General features: G+C 54.0%; 1 protein-coding gene across 2 annotated transcripts; it reads right to left on the reverse strand.

The window, feature by feature from the left end:
* Positions 1-112: 112 nt before the first annotated feature.
* On the reverse strand, positions 113-15,500 carry TULP1 (TUB like protein 1). 2 transcript variants are annotated; one of them, XM_038006002.2, is made up of 15 exons: positions 15,417-15,500; positions 15,250-15,301; positions 14,806-14,896; positions 14,271-14,429; positions 13,480-13,629; positions 12,442-12,543; positions 12,249-12,365; positions 11,824-11,927; positions 8,847-8,852; positions 8,576-8,746; positions 8,314-8,426; positions 6,611-6,722; positions 6,433-6,531; positions 2,900-3,071; positions 113-1,369 (listed from the first exon to the last, which is right to left on the reverse strand). In XM_038006002.2, exons 1-15 carry the CDS (start codon positions 15,461-15,463, stop codon positions 1,236-1,238), a joined length of 1,629 nt encoding a protein of 542 aa, XP_037861930.1. In that variant the 5' UTR covers positions 15,464-15,500; the 3' UTR covers positions 113-1,235. The 2 variants fall into 2 exon arrangements, with proteins under 2 accessions (XP_037861930.1, XP_037861931.1); XM_038006003.2 differs by lacking the exon at positions 14,271-14,429.
* Between the last annotated feature and the right edge of the window lie 1,867 nt (positions 15,501-17,367).

Consider the following 17,367-nt stretch of genomic DNA (forward strand, 5'->3'; position numbering starts at 1 on the left):
CGGGGGTGGGGGCTGCGGGAAGGAGGGGGCGGGGCGCGCAGGGGGCGGTGCTGGCCGGGAGGGGCGGGGCCGTCCAGCCGCGCTCCGGCCGCCCACCCTGAGGCCTCGCGACCCGGCCACCCCGGCCGGCGCGCGCCTGGGAGCCCCACTCCTCGCCCGCCCGTGCGCAGCTGCCTTCCTCCCCCTGCGCGCCGGGCCTCGCCCAGCTCCCCGGTACCCGCCGCAATTTGGGGCTCCGGCCTGGGGCGGGGCCGGGGGCGGAGCCCCCGCCTCGGGGGCAGGGCTCCCGTCGGTGCCGGGGGCCTTGGGTGCCGCGTCACGAGGAGCCCGGCAGAGCCGGAGCGCACGGGCCCTGGGGCTCCCGGCTTGTCCACCCTAGTCTCGAGTCGCCGAGGCGGAGCGTTCCCTCCAGCTCGCGGGCCTGCCCCCCACTCCCGGGGCCCCAGACCCGGCTCCGCCCTGGCGGCTGCGCCCGCCCTGCCGGGACCCGGTTTGTCTGGTTCTCCCCGCGTGGCTCGTTTCTCGAATTTCTTCTCCCTTTCTCTCTCTTCCCCGACCTCCGGGACCCTCCCTTTCGTCCTGGCTCCCCGGGCCCCCGCGGGGGGCGTCTCGACGCTGCGCGGCCGCCGAGTTTCGGTAGGACCCGCGACGGGCGCGGGGAGGGGACGCGGGAGCGCCCGGGGCCTGGGCGGGAGTGGGGCGGGGGTTGAGGCTTCTAGCCCGCGCCTCGGACGCCTCCTGCCGCCTCGTTCTCCGCACGCGCTGAGGAACCACCGCTCCGCTTGGCTAAGGACGCGGCTTTATTGGGGATGTGGGTGCCTGGCCCTCGTCCCCCATCACCTACCCCCTCCTCCTAGCACGCCCCAGCTCCTCGGAGCCCTAGCGCGGTCCCGGGGAGAGGGGAGGTTAAAACAACACTGACTACTGCTCCCGGACAGGAAGTGACTGGGGCTCGGGGAGGAGGGGGGCACAGCGGCGCAGGCGAGCTCCGAGACCAGATGTGCGACTCCAACTCCAGATGTTCTTCATCTCCGTCCTACCCGCTGTCCAGGCTCCTCCTGCGTCGGCCTGTGCCAGGCTGGGGAGCGGACGGAGGTCACCGAGAGGCAGTGAGGGGTCAGCCCCGGCACAGGAGCAGTTTTCCGTGGGGGCTTTGCTGGAGAGACCCTGCAAGCCTCCACTGAATCCTTCCCCCGACACTGACGGGCTCTGGGGGCGCTGAGGTGCTGCTGGGGTCATTCGCAGGCCAGCTTCCCGTCGAAACTGGAGAGGGCGATGGCGAAGGCCTGCAGGGCGCACAGCGGGTACCGGTAGTCTAGGGTGAAGGCGTCCTCCGCCACGCGGCCGAACTGCAGCACGATATAGTCGGCTATGGACACAAGACGGGGTGGGGGCGGCCCGAGACCTCCTTGGACTCCCATCGTGGCAGACAGTGCCCTCAACCTTGGGGGCAGTCTCTCCCTTGCCTTGGGGATCCAACCCTCAGCCACCATCTCAGTTACTCAACACCCATCCCTTCTTCCTATTTCACTCCACACCAGCACCACATGGCTTTGCAGTCACACTGTAATCTCCTGGGGGCAGGGACCCTGCCTTGTCTGCTGCTGCCACAGGCCATGCCTAGAGCCCGCACCTGATTAACTATGGGACCCTGTCAAATTTATCCAAGCCCAGAATTCTTCCTTCCCAACTTCTCTGTTGTTTCTGGCCACATTCTTTCCTCCTATCCCCAGCCACGAAGTCCCACCTTAGACCCCAGCTCCACCCCTTGACTAGCCCCTGGTCCCCTTCCTCAGCCTCACTGGGCACCTCTCCCCTCTCTGATCCAGGTTCCCAGCCCAACCTCAGCACCTCCCACAGCATAGAGACAGAAAGTTGCTAAAAATACCCCCAAACTCAGGTGGACCAGGCTCCACCAGAAACATGATCTGGAGAGCAGTCCCACGGCCACAGGACAGGTGGCACTGGGGGCACATCTCTAGGATGGAGTTGGGGCTCACTCAGTGTTGGTCCAACCCTGTGAACCCAGAGGCCTATGGGAGATACCCTGCCATCCCCAAACTTCCTCACCCTAGTGGGAAGGAAGCCTTTCCAACCAAGGCTTGTAAGAGGGACACCTTGTTTCCCTGACCCTTCCAGGGTAGTCCTTTGACTTCTCACTTGAGAGAAGACACAGAGTAGGCACTCAAAAATGCTTAATATTCCCTGCCCCTAAAAGGCAACCATCTTGAAGAGGTTAAGAGCATGGCCACTGGAGATCCTGACTGTCAGCTCTACCTCCTACTAGTGATGTGACCATGGGCAAGTTGCTTAACCTCTCTGTGCCTCAGTTTCCTGCCAAATAGAGATAATAATGGCACTGCTCACAGGGATGTTGAAGGGATTTGATGATTCAGTATCTGTAAAATCCCGAGAACAGTGTCTGGCACATAATAAGCACCGTGTAAGTTTTGTGAAATAAATTTCGAGGGCCAGTGTCACTTCCTGGAGAAGTTGCTGAGAGACTTTGGGCAAAGGGCTGCCCTCTCTGAGCCTCAGCACCCTCTTTGACCAAAGAGGAGTCGGGCTGTCAGTGGTTTTCAGACTCTAGGAGCTCAACCCTCCCTTCAACACAATGTTATGCAGAATGTCCCAGTATCTAACCTACTGCTCTGGCCAATGCTGGAATGGGAACCTGGAATCAGGAGCCCCAAGACACCCGCTTAGAATATCCAGGCTCTTGAGAGCAGTGCCTATGGAGTGTCAGTGCCTATGGAGGAGAGAGTGACCTTGTGGGATGTCTCAGCTCTCGGGATAACGGTTGGTGTGTGTGTATGGGAGGGGGTGAGGGGAGCTTGAATAAGGGTCGGCGTCCTGGGGGTGGTGGAGAAGAGCCAGACCTTGGCCCTCAGGTACTCACGATCATCAGCGTGGACAATCTGGAAGTTCTTGACTGAGGCCTGGGTGACCCGGCCTTGGAAGTTTAGGGTGTAGGAGCCGCTGTCATCGTTCCAGACAGGTGGCTTGTTGTGCAGTTCTATGAGGCTCTCCAGTGTCTTGTTCTGCCAGCGCACCAGCAGGCCGTCACTAGCCTGGGGTGCCCCGGGGTGGGGGTAAAGAGGGAGAGGACAGTTAGAGGTGACTGAGATGGCTCAGGACTGACCAGAGAAGGGGCCTGGGCCTGTGTGCGCAGGGGTGTGGCCTGGACATCTTCATCCATTAGGACATCTGAGAACAGGTGGCATCTGTGGCATCCTTGTGGACAGGGTTCACATCTGTGAGAATGGGGCTTTGTCTCTGGGATGTCAAAGCGGAGGGCTGGAAAATGGCAAGGAGTATCTGGCACATAGGTGCTCCATGCCATTGATACCCAAGCAGTCTTAGGAGACAGACACACGCTGGTACCTAATGACAGGATGAGCCAATCTCAGACCTACAAAGGGCACACAGTTGAGCTGGGGAGATGGATAGGTAAATCGCAGTTAAGAGAAAGTGTACTTGGAGGAGAGTTTCTGAAAGGAAGGAGCAGGGTCTGTATGATGTGCCCTTAAGATCTTTCTTTCCTGAGTTTCCTTGTCACCTGCTCACGTTCATGGATTAGAGTGAGTTCACTCAAGATCACCTCCTCCAAGAAGCCTTCCTGACCCCCCATCTGATTTACATGTCTCAGCTGTGAACTGAGACCATGACACCTTGCTCTTACCATTCCTCCCACTGCACTGTAATTGGCAGAAGAGAGACCCAGAACAGCACTAGGCATTTCTTACGGGGCCCAAACAAGGGCAGGAGATGCTGCCTCTGGGGGATTTGTGTGTTTATTCCAGGCATGGGAGGGGCAACTGTGGGGCCCACAGGCTGAGTGAACCCTCAAGACTGAGCCTCCCATGGCTGGTGCCCTGCAGATCAGCCTGGGCTGTGACTTTCCAGCAGGGAAGGATGTGTGATCAGCTGACAGGGGTATTATCTTTCATTGTAAATGAGTAAAATGACATCAGTCTCCTGTGAGGATGGGGCATGCGAGTCACCCAGAGCCTCTGAAATCCTGGACTCACTGGACCTGCAGTGCTAAAGAGCAGAGCACAGGACTGACACGTCTCTCCAGAACATCTGTGCATCTTAAACTACGCCTCATACATACACACGCAAAACAACCTTTGCTTTTTAAAATACAAGTCATGCCAAGCATGGTGGCTCACGCATATAATCCCAACACTTTTGAGACAAGAGGATCACTTGAGGAGTCTGAGACCAGCCTGGGCAACAAAGTGAGACCCCAGCTCTACAAAAAACTAGCCAGATATGGTGGCATGTGCCTAGGGTCTCAGCTACATGAGAGGCTGAGGCAGGAAGCAGCACTGTTTGAAGCCAGGATGTCAAGGCTGCAGTGAGCAGTGATCATACCACTGTACTCCAGCCTGGGCTGGAGTGAGACCCAGAGTGAGACCCGTTCTCAAAAAAAAAAAAAAAAAAGGCCGGGCACAGTGGCTCAGGCCTATAATCCTAGCACTTTGGGAGGCTGAGGCAGGTGGGTCACTTGAGGTCAGGAGTTCAAGACCAGCCTGGCCATCATGGTGAAACCCCATCTCTACTGAAAATACAAAAATTAGGTAGGTGTGGTGGTGGGCACGTGTAATCCCAGCTACTCAGGAGGCTGAGGCAGGAGAATCTCTTGAACCTGGGAGGTAGAGGTTGCAGTTAGCTGCGATCACGCCATTGCACTCCAGCCTGGGTGACAGAGCGAGACTCCATCTCAAAAAAAACAAGTCATATCACTCCTTTGCTCAAAACCCTGCTGTGGCTTCCCATTTCTCTCAGAGCAAAAACCAGTTTTACAGGCCCTGTCTACCCCTTACCCTCACCTTTCTGACCTCCTCTCCCTCCAGCCACACTGGTTACCTGGTGGTCCCTCCAGCCCACCAGGCCCCCTCCTGCCACAGGACCCTTGCACTGGCTCTTCCCTCTGCCCAGGTGCTCTTCCCCCAGATATCCGTAGGCTCACTCCCTCACTTTCTTATTGAGGTCTGCTCTCACAACTATATTTAATACTGAGACTTACACACTTGTCATCTCCCTTCCCCTGTTTGACTTTTTTCTTTTATAATTTTTTATTTTTTTATTATTTATTTATTTACTTATTTTGAGATGGAGTCTAGCTCTGTTGCCCAGGCTGGAGTGCAGTGGCGTGATCTTGGCTCACTGCAACCTCTGCCTGTGGGGTTCAAGCGATTCTCCTGCCTCAGCCTCTTGAGTAGCTAGGATTACAGGTGCCTGTCACTACACCCAGTTGATTTTTGTATTTTTAGTAGAGACAGGATTTTACCATGTTGGCCAGGCTTGTCTCAAACTCCTGACCTTGTGATCTGCCGGGCTTGGCCTCCCAAAATGCTGGGGTCACAAGCGTGAGCCACCGTGCCCAGCAACATTTTTTAAATTTTTGAGACGGAGTCTCGCTCTGTCGCCAAGGCTGGAGTGCAATGGCGCGATCTTGGCTCACTGCAACCTGTGCCTCCCGGGTTCAAGCAATACTCCCTGCGTCAGCCTCCTGAGTAAACAGGTGAGATTACAGGTGCCCACCACTACACCCGGCTAATTTTTTTTTTTTTTTTTTTTTTTGAGACGGAGTCTCGCTCTGTCGCCCAGGCTGGAGTGCAGTGGCGCAATCTCGGCTCACTGCAAGCTCCGCCTCCCGGGTTCACGCCATTCTCCTGCCTCAGCCTCCCGAGTAGCTGGGACTACAGGTGCCCGCCACTGCGCCTGGCTAATTTTTTCTATTTTTAGTAGAGACGGGGTTTCACCATGATCTCGATCTCCCGACCTTGTGATCCGCCCGCCTCGGCCTCCCAAAGTGCTGGGATTACAGGCGTGAGCCACCGCGCCCGGCCTAATTTTTGTATATTTAGTAGAGATAGGGTTTAGCCATGTTGGCCAGGCTGGTCTCAAACTCCTGACTTCAGGTGATCCGCCTGTCTTGGCCTCCCAAAGTGCTGGGGTTACAGGTGTGAGCCACTGCACCTGGTCTGACGTTTTTCCCCATAGCACTTACCACCTTCCAGTATGCTCCATAAGTTACTTATTTATCACAATTATTGTCTACTGTCACTCTCCTCCCAATATAATGCCAGCTTCAGGGGGGTGGGGCACATCTTTGTTTTGTCCACTGATGTCTTCCAGGTGCCTAGGATAATACTTAGCACTCAATATGTGTGGTCAATGAAGATATGAATGGATGTAATATATGAATTTGAAGTAAACTCCGCAAACAACCAAAAAGCCTATTGTGGTTTTTCAGTGAATTCGATTACAAAAAGCCCAAATCCATTCCATAGGTGATCAGAATGAGTTTGTGTTGGAGGGTGATGAACGTGCCCAGGGAGTTGGCTATTTCCTAAGCTGAGCCCCGACTCCCCTGTTTCTCAAGTAGGGAGCCAGGGGCCATGGAGGTGCGGGGCTCACATTTCGGGGCCGGATGGGGACCCTCTCGTTCTCCGCACTCATGCCAGGAATGATGACGGTCATGCGCCGGGGGCCACGGAAGCCCAGCACGTTGGTTTCCTGGGAAGGAAACAGATGCCTGGGAGGCCAGCCCCTGTAAGGGGAGCAGCCTGGCATGGGGGACAGGTGGAGTCCTCACATAGATCACAGCTGCCAGCTCCTGCCGAAGGCTTGCCACGTTAGTGCTGTACCCACGCTGTGGGTTCTGCCCGTTGTCAAAGACCGTGAAGCGATTCCCCAGGAGGTTGGACCTGCAAGCAGGGTAGAGCTTGGGGCGGGGCTGAGGGGACCTACATCCCTGCCCCAGGCCCCTTCCACACAGCCAAGCAGTTTAGAGAGCTTCCTACAAGGGTGGGGGTTTCTTAGAACTGAGCAATTCATGTTCCCTGCCCCAGGCTTCCCCCTATGCAGAGGTCTTTTTAAATGCTGGCCCAACCCAGGGCATGGTGGCTCAAGCTTGTAATCTCAGCACTTTGGGAGTCAGAGGAGGGAGGATCGCTTGAGTCCAGGAGTTTGAAACCAGCCTGGGCAACGTGGCAGGCAACCCTGTCTCTACAAAAAATACCCGCTCCCCCACCCACCAAATTATCTAGGCACCGTGGCATGTGCCTGTAGTCCCAGCTACTCAAGAGGCTAAGGTGGGAGGATAACTTGGGCCTGGGAGGTCAAGGCTGCAGTGAGCCACGGCCATGATCACATCATTGCACTCCAGCGTGGGCGACAGAGTGCACACCAAAATAAATAAATAAATAAATAAATAAATAAATAAATAAATAAATAAAGTAAGTCTGAATCTACAAGGAGACTAGGCAATGTTAAAATCCCAACCCCATCTCTTACTATTACTAGCTGTGAGATCTTGGGCAAGGTATTTAAACTCTCTGAGCCCCAGCATCCCAAAATGGACTGAGCAACAGCATTTCCCTCATTTGGACAGTAAGAGGACTGAATGGGTTAACATTTGGAAGTGACTTAGAATTATACCTGACACATAATTAGGCCTTATAAAAGTTTTGTTAAATACATACATTTATTTATTCATTTATTTTTGAGACAGGGTCTTGGTCTGTTGCCCAGGCTGAAGTGCAGTGGCATGATTTCAGCTCACTGCAACCTCCACCTCTTGGGTTCAAGAGATTCTCCCACCTCAACCTCCTAGGTAGCTGGGACTCCAGGTGCGTGCCACCATGCCCGGCTAATTTTTGTATTTTTAGTAGTGATGGGGTTTCACCATGTTGGCCAGGCTGGTCTCGGATTTCTGACCTCAAGTGATCCACCTGCCTCGTCCTCCCAAAATGCTGGGAATACAGGCATGAGCCACTGCGCCCAGCCTAAATACATACATTTAAGAAATAAGGCCTGACTCAGGCGTCCCCTTCCTTCAGCGCTCAGATTCCTGGTGAGGATGAGATGAGACGTATGGGAAGACAGCACAGGATAGTGCTGAATATATGTTCATTCATTTGATCAGTAAATACTTGTTGAGCTAATATGTGTTCAGTGCTAGGAACTGAGCCCTAAACAAGACAGGCATAGTGCCTGCCCTTGTGGAACTTATGCCCTGCTCCAAGTGAAGCCCTGTGCTGGCAGCAGTGTGGGCATCACCTGGGTGCTCATTAAAAAAGTAGACTCCCGGGCCCACCCCACACATTGAAACATTTTAATAAGCTCCCCAAATGATCTATGTACATCAAAGTGAGAGGCCCGAGGCTAGGGGATGTTTCCAGGGTGCCCAGTGTGGTGGGTGCCCTGCCAGGCACAGCAGGACAGAGATGACTGGCTATGGCCTTCTTGCTGACCCAAGCACCCCCCACTCCTCCGCCCCAGAAAGCCCAGCCTCACCTCAGCTTCCCGATGAAATTCTCCCCCGCTCGGGACAGATTGGTAGGGTCGCTGGAGATGAGGTAATTGGCTGTCTTGCTCCGTTTTCGTTTCCTGCCAGCCAAGAGGAACACCTGGGGAAAAGGGGAGACAGGTGAGAGGATGGGAAGAGAAGGTGGGAAGGGATGGAGGTGAGCGGCGGGGAGAAAGCAGGCCCGTTTGTCCCCTGGCCCCCATCCCGGACCTCTCCACCCTCCCTCCTCTGCTGCCTCTCCCCACCCACCTTCTTCTCTGAGTCCAGGTGCAGGAAGTACGAGGGATACATGCCTCGATCCATGCCCTTCTTGTCCCGGGTCAGCCGGCAGCGCACCGTGCGGCCCTGGGGGGCAGGCCGGAGCACAAACTCCCGGGGTTCGTCCACCTCCACGGGGGGAGACGGGGCCCTCTCCTCCTTCTGGGTGGGGGCAGAGGGTCTATCAGCCCCAGACCACCAGCTCCCCCGCCCCCAGCAGGTCCCAGTGCTGAGACACGGGCAGCCCGGCAGGACAACTCACCGCTTTCTGTGTGCGGAGAGAACAGAGAGGCTGGCTGGAGCAGGGGCCGCATCCCTGGAGGCTGGGACGCCACTGCCCCTCGCTACCTGGCAGCCCAGCACGGCCAAGTTAGGAGGCTCTGGGGAGCTCTGTGATTTATTTTTATTCTGCTTAGCTTGTGGTTAGGAGCACACGCTTTGGAGCCAGACTGTCTAGGTTCAAATCCTAGTTTCACCACTAACTGTCTTAACTGTTAAGTTTCACCACACTGTAACTCAATTTTCTCATCTGAGAAGTAGGTATAGTAGGGGTGGATACCTGGGACAGGACTTCCCTTTGTATTTAACAAATGCTTGCATAAATTCTATCAGGGTGCCATAGTTCCAAGTACTTTCCAAATATTTACTCATTTCATCCTCTTATCTCCCCACCGCGGTAGTCATCCCCATTGTGTAGATGAAGAAGCTGAGGCTTAGAGAAGTTAAGTCACTTGCCCAAGTTCACATGACTAGTAAGAGGTGGGGCTGGGGCATGAGTTCTGTCCAGTCTCCTATGAGGTCCAGAGCCTTTAGAAAGACCTTCCCTCCTTTGCACACTGTCTCAGGCAGTGAAGTGGGGCTAACAGAATGGACTGCTATGTTCACTATGGAAGTGTTAGCTGCCACTCTTACTGTTAGCATATAGTAAATAATGAATACCATAGTCAAGATGATATTCACTATCATAAGATGGCACCCAATGATCCTTGTCTCCTGGTATTTGTGACTTTATGTAGTCTCCTCCCACTGCATACCAGGGTTGCTCCCTGTGACCAGTAGAATATGGCAGAAGTGATCATGGGCCACTTCCAAGGTTAGGTCATAAAAGATATTGGGGCTTCTACATGGCTCTCTGTCTCTTGGACTTTGGGAGAAGTTGCCTGCCATGTCATAAGAACACTCTGAAGCAAAATAAGCATAAGAACACTTATGAAGCATAAGAAGCAAAAAAATAAATACAATTTAAAAAATAATAAAAAAAGAACACTCAAGCAGCCTCCAGGAGAGGTCCCTGTAAGAAGGAACTGAGATCTCCAGCTAACACCCACCACAGGGAACTATTTTAGAAGTGGATCCTTCATTTCCAGTGAAGCCTTCAGAGTGACCGAAGCACCAGCTGACATTTTGACTGCAAGTTCCTCAGAGACCCTGAGCTGGCACTACTCTGCTAAGCCACTCCTAGATTTCTGGCTCTCAGAAATTGAGTAAGAAAGTAAATGTTGTTTTAAGATACTCAGTTTGGGGTGATTTGTTACACAGCAATGTATAGTTAATGCATGAATGAATATGTAAGCTCACTTTGCTCACTGAGAAACTCCTAAGAACAATTTGGTGACATAAAACCCTAGGGTGGCCTGGTGACCCCACAACAGCCCCTTCTGTTCTCACAAACTTGGTGCCCTTTGTCTTCATATTCTATCCCTCAGAGGAAGGGAGCCAAGAGTCTAAGCCCAACTTTCCCAACAGGGGCAAGCATGGACTCCCAGCCTGGGTGTGTGTATTTGAGGGTTCAATCCTATTTGGGAGCCACGAAGAATCCCTGATGTGCTGTGGTTGGCCGTTTTTTTTTTAATTTATTTTTTATTTTTTTGAGATGGAGCCTCGCTCTTGTCACCCAGGCTGGAATGCAGTGGTGCAATCTCGGCTCACTGAAACCTCTACCTCCTGGGTTCAAGCGATTCTCCTGCCTCATCCTCTCAAGTAGCTGGGACTACAGGTGTGCACCACCATGCCCTGATAATTTTTGTATTTTTAGTAGAGATGGGATTTCACGATGTTGGGCAGGCTGGTCTCGAACTCCTGACTTCAAGTGACCCGTCTGCCTCCTCCTCCCAAAGTGCTGGGATTGCAGGCATGAGCCACCCTCCTGGCCATGGCTGTTTTTGTTGAGCACAGGTTTGCAGTGTATTTGAGGGAGGTTGATGTGGAGCAGTGAATCCTCAGCTCAGGGACAAGTGATCACCTATTCTCTAGGCTAGGCTGTTCCAGAAGAAGCTTGGGAAACAAAAGACTATGTTTGGAACACGATGTGGAGAAAGCCAGAACTTATTTAAACACTTCAGCGGCTGCGAATTTCAAGAGCCTACTGTACTGAAGGCTCTTCTGCAGTTACATTGCCCCCGGGAGACAGTAAACTGGCCTTTCAGTTTGTACATCAGCATCTGGTGATCTTGGTTAATGTGAATCAGTCCCCCCAGACCTGACCACTCCTGCACAAACTAATAAACCTACAAAGCTAAAATCCAGGCCCTGTCCTTGTGATGATCTCCCCACTGGGGGAAACCTGTTCCTTGAAGACTTTTGTTACTTTCTCTCAGTTGGACCTCCCTCTCCTACTTACTCCAGCTTTTGTGTGTTGGTGTCTGAGTCCTGTTTGGGAGCAGGGGCAATATTCAAAATATTTAACAATGTGTTCGCCAAGAAGATACCTACTGGTAAGCCTGGAGGAGAAACCAGGAGGCCCCTGATAGGCAGTGTTAACCCTTTCGTTGCTGGAGTGTTTAGTTGCTGGGAGGTTGGGAGGTCCTGGGTAAGGTGGGTGAAAGTGCCTGGAGAGCTCAGGGCAGTAGGGTGGAAGCATTTTAACAACCGGTGCAGCTGACTATCAGTCAGTCCTCATCTGCCTCTCTGCCTGTGTGCTCCTCCTCCCTGGCACAAAAAACATGGGGGGGCGTGGGGGCATCTCTGGCTGTCTGGTGGTTACGTTCCAGAGGGGAGGCCTCAGAGAGCCCAGATGACATAAGGCCCTTGCATGGCAAGTCCTAGCTTGGTGACCCCACAGACGCCTCCTCTGTTTGCACAAACCTGGTTTCCTTTGTCCTTATATCCTGTCACAAGAGGGGGAGCCAAGGTTCTAACCTCAAGTGGCTCCAAGCCCCCACCCTCTAGGATCCCAAGTCCAGGCCCTTGCCTCTGCTCCCTGAAGGGACCTCAGCCCCCCTGCCCCTCTGGGCCCCAACCTTTTTGCCTTTTCCTTTGGCTTTGCCCTTTTGATTGCTGTTCTTTGTCACGGTAGCTGCCTCCTCTTCCTCTTCTTCCTCCTTCCTCCCGCCTTTGGGAGTGCCTGGGCATGGAGGGGGAAACAAGGTTGTGAACTCCTCACCCTGGTTTGCAAAGTGCTTCCGACACCCATGTCTCACTTGGATGCTCCCCACAACCACAAGAGAGTTGACTCCATGTTATTATTAGAGCTCAGAAAGGCTAAGACTCCTGCCTGAGTCCACACAGCTATCAATGTGGGGGTCAAGATGCCCCGCACATTGTCTGACTCTAGACCCTGAAAACTCCTAACGTAGCACGGTCCCGTATGATGTAAGGACCCTCCAGCTCCCCGCCCCCAGGACCACCTCAAGATGTCACCACACCAGAAGCCCTTGCCATCCACCTTTCTTCTTCAGGACTTTCTTGTCAGGACTGCCTTCCCCAACCAGAAACATGGCTGCTGGGCTCTTCCTCGCACTGGCTGGGCTCCCTGAGGGGTCCTTGTCGGCCTCCCCAGACCCTGCATGTGTGGATGTGAAAGTGTCACAACCCTCAGCGCAGCTAGAGTTCCCTGTTCCTCCCTGGGCTGGGCTCACCTTTCTTCTTGGTCTTTCTCATCTTGGTCCCCTCCCCTGCTGGGGCTTCCTTATTCCTAACACGCAGAGCTTTCGGCGGGGGGTTAGGGCTTCCCAGGTCTCCTGGAAATGGAAGATGGGGGTCAGGCAAATAAGGTGTCTACTGGGGCTGAAGGCTGCCTTCCAACTCTCTTGTCCTCCCTATAGTCCCCAGGGAGGCTGAAAGCTTGACAGAGGCCCACAGCCTGCTGTCTTTTTCTTTTCTTTCTTTCTTTTTTTGAGACAGTCTCGCTGTTGCCCAGGCTGGAATGCAGTGGCAGGATCTCAGCTCACTGCAACCTCTACCTCCCGGGTTCAAGTGATTCTTGTGCCTCAGCCGCCCAAGTAGCTGGGACTACAGGTGCATGCCACCACGCCCGGCTAATTTTTGTGACTTCTGCTCATCTTGGTTTTTCTTTCCCTGAGGCCAAAAAAGCTCTGGGCAAAGACCAGGAGCTTAACTAGCAGTTCCCGAATGAATGAACACCAGGCCTTCTAACCAAGCCTCTGAATCCTGCCTTTTGTCCCGTGTCCTCCAGGAAACCTTCTCTGGTCACCGCTACAGAATGTGCTCTCCCTGCCTCAGAGGCCCAAGGTCCTAGCTCTAGGCCAGGCTGCTGGTCCCTATCAGGTAAGGTGCCCAGGCCAGGACGCCGTCACAGCATTGATTCACTGATTTCTTTTTACTGTATTCACTTTGATACTTTTATAAAAATCATAACAATTTCCATTGAGTTAAAACAAAAACTAAACAAAAATCACAAAGAAAACTAGAATCCTCTGTCCTCCTCTGGCTCACAGAGCTCAAGGGGCAGGGGCAGTGGGGCCAGGGGTAGGGGCATATATTGGTCTGTGTCCTTAAGGACCATCTGGGAGAGAAACCATCAGAGGAAAAACCCTCCAGACACAGTACTGGATTCCTTTTGAGGCCTCGATCGCTGTGTCTCAGTGAGACACCAAGCCCCCCAAGGACAGAGCTCTTCTGCATCCCCGTGAGCTCTCAGCACCCTCAGCACCCACCCCTTGGGCCCTGGGCCTTGGCCCTCCTCTCCTTCAGGTCTGCGGAGCTCTTCTCTTTCAGAGGCTTCTTGGGAGGCAGAAGGATTTTCTCTTTCTTTTCCTCTGCCTCCTCTTCCTCGTCATCCTCATCCTCCTCTTCCTCCTCCTCCTCTGTAGGTAGAAACTCTTCATAATGGGAGTTTGAGCGGGGCCCTCCTTATCTGGGGAGCCCAGTCCCTCCAGACTGCTGGGAAGTGGTGCATGGGCACCAGGAGGGGAGCCTGCCCTTCTGAAACAAGAACCGGAGACGTGGCACCTTCCCAGAAGAATGAGGGTGACTGGCAGCCTTCAGGGTCTGCAAGTCAGGGGAGTGGCTGGGGTTGGAGGACTCCTGTCCTGGGGAAATGCCCTCTGTCTCTCTCCCTGAGACCCTCCTCTCCTTACACACTCCCCTTGCCTCTTGTTTCCCCTTCTCCCTGCATCCACTCTGCTTCTCCCTGACCTTGTCTGTTTCTGACCTTGAGTCAGACCCATCTGGGCTACTTCTGGCTCCTAACTGTTGTTTAAGGCAAAACCCTTAAGGGCTCTATGACTCAGTTTCTCCAGCTGTACAGTGGTGGTGGAGGGGAACAAAGGAATGACCCTCTCATAGTTGGTGCTTAGCACAATACCTGGCTCAAAGACAAAGCCAGAAAAGGGGGGCTGTTTGATTACAATTGTTTTCTGCCTCTCTGGGTCCTTCCCGTCCAGCCAGCCCCTTCTCTCCTTAGCTCCACCGCCCCCTCACCCGCGTCCCTGGGGCCCTCTCTCACCGTCCTCCGCGTCTGGGGCACGGGCTACGAGAAAGGTTTCCCGGGGGTCGCGCTTCTTGGCCTCGGGGTCCCTGAGGAACCTGGCGTAGACCGTCTGCGGCGCCCGGGCCTGGGCTGGGTCTGGGGAAGGCTCCTCCCGCGGCCTCCCCTTCCGCCCAGCTGAGATGAGGGGTTCAGACGGGGTCCCATCCAGGGCTCCGTGAGGCAGAGCCTCTACCCCCTACCCCCAAACCTGGGCGCTTCCCCTCAGGCTCCTCACCCTAGGGGTCTCCCCTGGGCTGTTTCCACTTTCAACACTTCTCCCAGGCTTCCATTCGGCCTCCCACCCCCTTCTATTCTACCTCCACCCCCACCCCCACCCCCTTCTACCCCACCCCTACCCCCTTCTATCCCAACCCCAACCCCAATACCCCCTCATCACTCCCCGCCCCCTCCCCCTGTTCCAGGGCTTGGCAACACCCGCGCCTGGCCCTCAGGCCCCTCCCTTCCGCAGCCCACATCCTGGGGGTCCACCAGGGCTCTGCACCCCGCCCACCTCCGGGCTTCCGGGGCTTGGATCCCGTGGGGCAGGGGGATTCGGGAGCCTCCGTCCTCTTCTTCCTTAGCCTCTGTGCCGGGGCGGGTCGCTGCGGAATGGGGGTCAAGAGGAGGGCGAGGAAGGAAAGGGGGGCGCTGAGGCCTGCCCATCCCCCTCTAATCCCTTGAGCCGCCAGAAATAACTGCAGATTATCCGGGGGGAACTGCAGCCCCCTTCTTGGAGTGAGGAAAGATGACCCCTTCCATGCATCGTGGCCATATCCAATGCTCCAAAGTCCCAGTTCCTCTCCTGGAAACCCCAAGCCCCCAAACAGCCCTTTCTCCCCCCAAATTCCCAGACCCTGCTGAGGGGGACCTGTCCCACCCCTAGACTCCCTACCCTGCGTGGGTTTACGCACAGTGGGGACATCTTTCTGCTTCCTTTCCGAGTGGGGTAGCATACCTGCTTGGGGCGCCGCGGGGCCTCCGGGCTCAGGCTTTCTTCTTCATGCCCACTGAGGGTAGCAAAGGGATCAGTCTGTCTCCCTTCCCCTTCCCTCCCCATCCCACCCAGCCCCTCCATCTAGGCCAGCCAGGGTTCAGGTACCACGAAATGGGAGCCTTCCAGACCTGTCAGAGGCCCACACCTCTCGAAGGGTTTCATCCTGCAGAGGCATGGCGCCTTGCCTATCGCACCCCTTTCTCTGCAGGTCTAGGAGCCTCCCTCCCGACTCCTGCTAATCCCGGCTCAACTTCACCCCCCTCCCCCTGCTCAAGGAGTGGAGGCCTGGCCGCGCTGTGGGAGGTGCTACAGCCCACGACCCTCCCCTGCTAGGCCCAGGCCACTGGGGGAAGAATCTCAAATCCAGTTCTTCTCAGATCCCCAGCAGCCTGCAGGATGGCCACCAACTCCACCTGCCCCCAGAAGCCCCCAGAAGCTTGGGGTGAGAGGGGCCAATTTGTCAATGGGATGTGGGAAGAAAACATTAGAGTGGATCTTGTATTATCTTTATTTTTCACAAAAAATAAGAACTAGGGCCAGGTGTGGTGGCTTGCACCTGTAATCTCTGCACTTTGGGAGGCTGAGGCAGGTGGATCATTTGAGGTCAGGAGTTCGAGGCCACCCTGGCCAGCACAGTGAAACCCTGTCTCTACTAAAAATTCAAAAAGTAGCTGGGCATCGTGGTGGGCACCTGTAGTCCCAGCTACTGGGGAGGTTAAGGCAGGAGAATCGCTTGAACCTGTGAGGCAAAGGTTGCAGTGAGCTGAGATATTGCCATTGCACTCCAGCCTGGCTAACAAGAGCAAGACTCCATCTCAAAAAAAAAAAAAAAAAAAAAAAAAGAATATGTCTGTATTGGAGGTATACTCTTAACTCTTTTTCTTTTTTCACTTATAGCGGACATGCTTTTGTGGTTTTGGTTTGGTTTGGTTTGGTTTTAGACAGAATTTTGCTTTTGTCACCCAGGCTGGAGTGCAGTGGCACAATTCTGGCTAATTAGGGTAAATCCATATCAAATGGACCTTTCTAAAATACTACTTCTTGGCCTGGTGCGGTGTCTCACGCCTGTAACCCCAGCACTTTGGGAGGCTGGGGTGGGCAGATCATGAGGTCAAGAGATCGAGACCTGGCCAACATGGTGAAACCCCATCTCTACTAAAAATACAAAAAATTAGCTGGGCGTGGTGGCATGTGCCTATAGTTCCAGCTACTCCGGAGGCTGAGGCAGGAGAATCGCTTGAAACCGGAAGGCGAAGGTTGCAATGAGCGGAGATCGCCTCACTGCACTCCAGCCGGGGCAACAAGAGCGAAATTCCATCTCAAAAATAAAATAAAACAAAACAAAATAAAATAAAATAATACTACTTCTTCGGTTGCCACCTTTGTTCAAAAACATTAATTGTCTCCCTACTGCCTAAGGATTAAGTTTAAATGTGTTGAGTTGACATTCAAGGCTCTTCCTGATCTGGCCTCAGTCTGCCTTTCTAACCACAGGGTTATCCCAAGCCATACTCTTCACACAGCCACATAGGTTTCCTTACTGCCTTTACACTTCTGTCCTCCAAGGCTTTGCTCAGGCTGTTCCCTCCTGGAATGCCCTCCCTATTCCATGAAACCTATCCAACTCTAAACAGCCCTCGAGTCGCCACTTCAGAGAGGCCTCAGTCCTCACTTGGCTCTGACCATATGATAATAATAGCATTTATTGTCCACCTACTGTGGCTTGCTCCCATTCTCACTCCACCCTCACAATAATATTTATGAGACAGACATCAACACCCTGATATTAGGGCAAGGAGCAGTGGCTTATGCCTGTAATCCCAGCACTTTGGGAGGATCACTTGAGCCCAGGAGTTCAAGACCAGGCTGAGCAACATAGTGAGACCATGTCTCTACAGAAAATTTAAAAATTAGCTGAGCTATGTGGTACCTGCCTGAGGTCTCAGCTACTTGGGAGGCTGAGGCAGGAGGATGACTTGAGCCCAGGAGGCAGAGGCTGCAGTGAGCCAAGATAGCGCCACAGCACTTCAGTCTGGGCAATGGAATGAGACCCTGTCTCAAAAACAAAACCAAACAACC

This window comes from Chlorocebus sabaeus, chromosome 17 (genome assembly GCF_047675955.1).
Source record: "Chlorocebus sabaeus isolate Y175 chromosome 17, mChlSab1.0.hap1, whole genome shotgun sequence".
Taxonomy (NCBI): domain Eukaryota; kingdom Metazoa; phylum Chordata; class Mammalia; order Primates; family Cercopithecidae; genus Chlorocebus; species Chlorocebus sabaeus.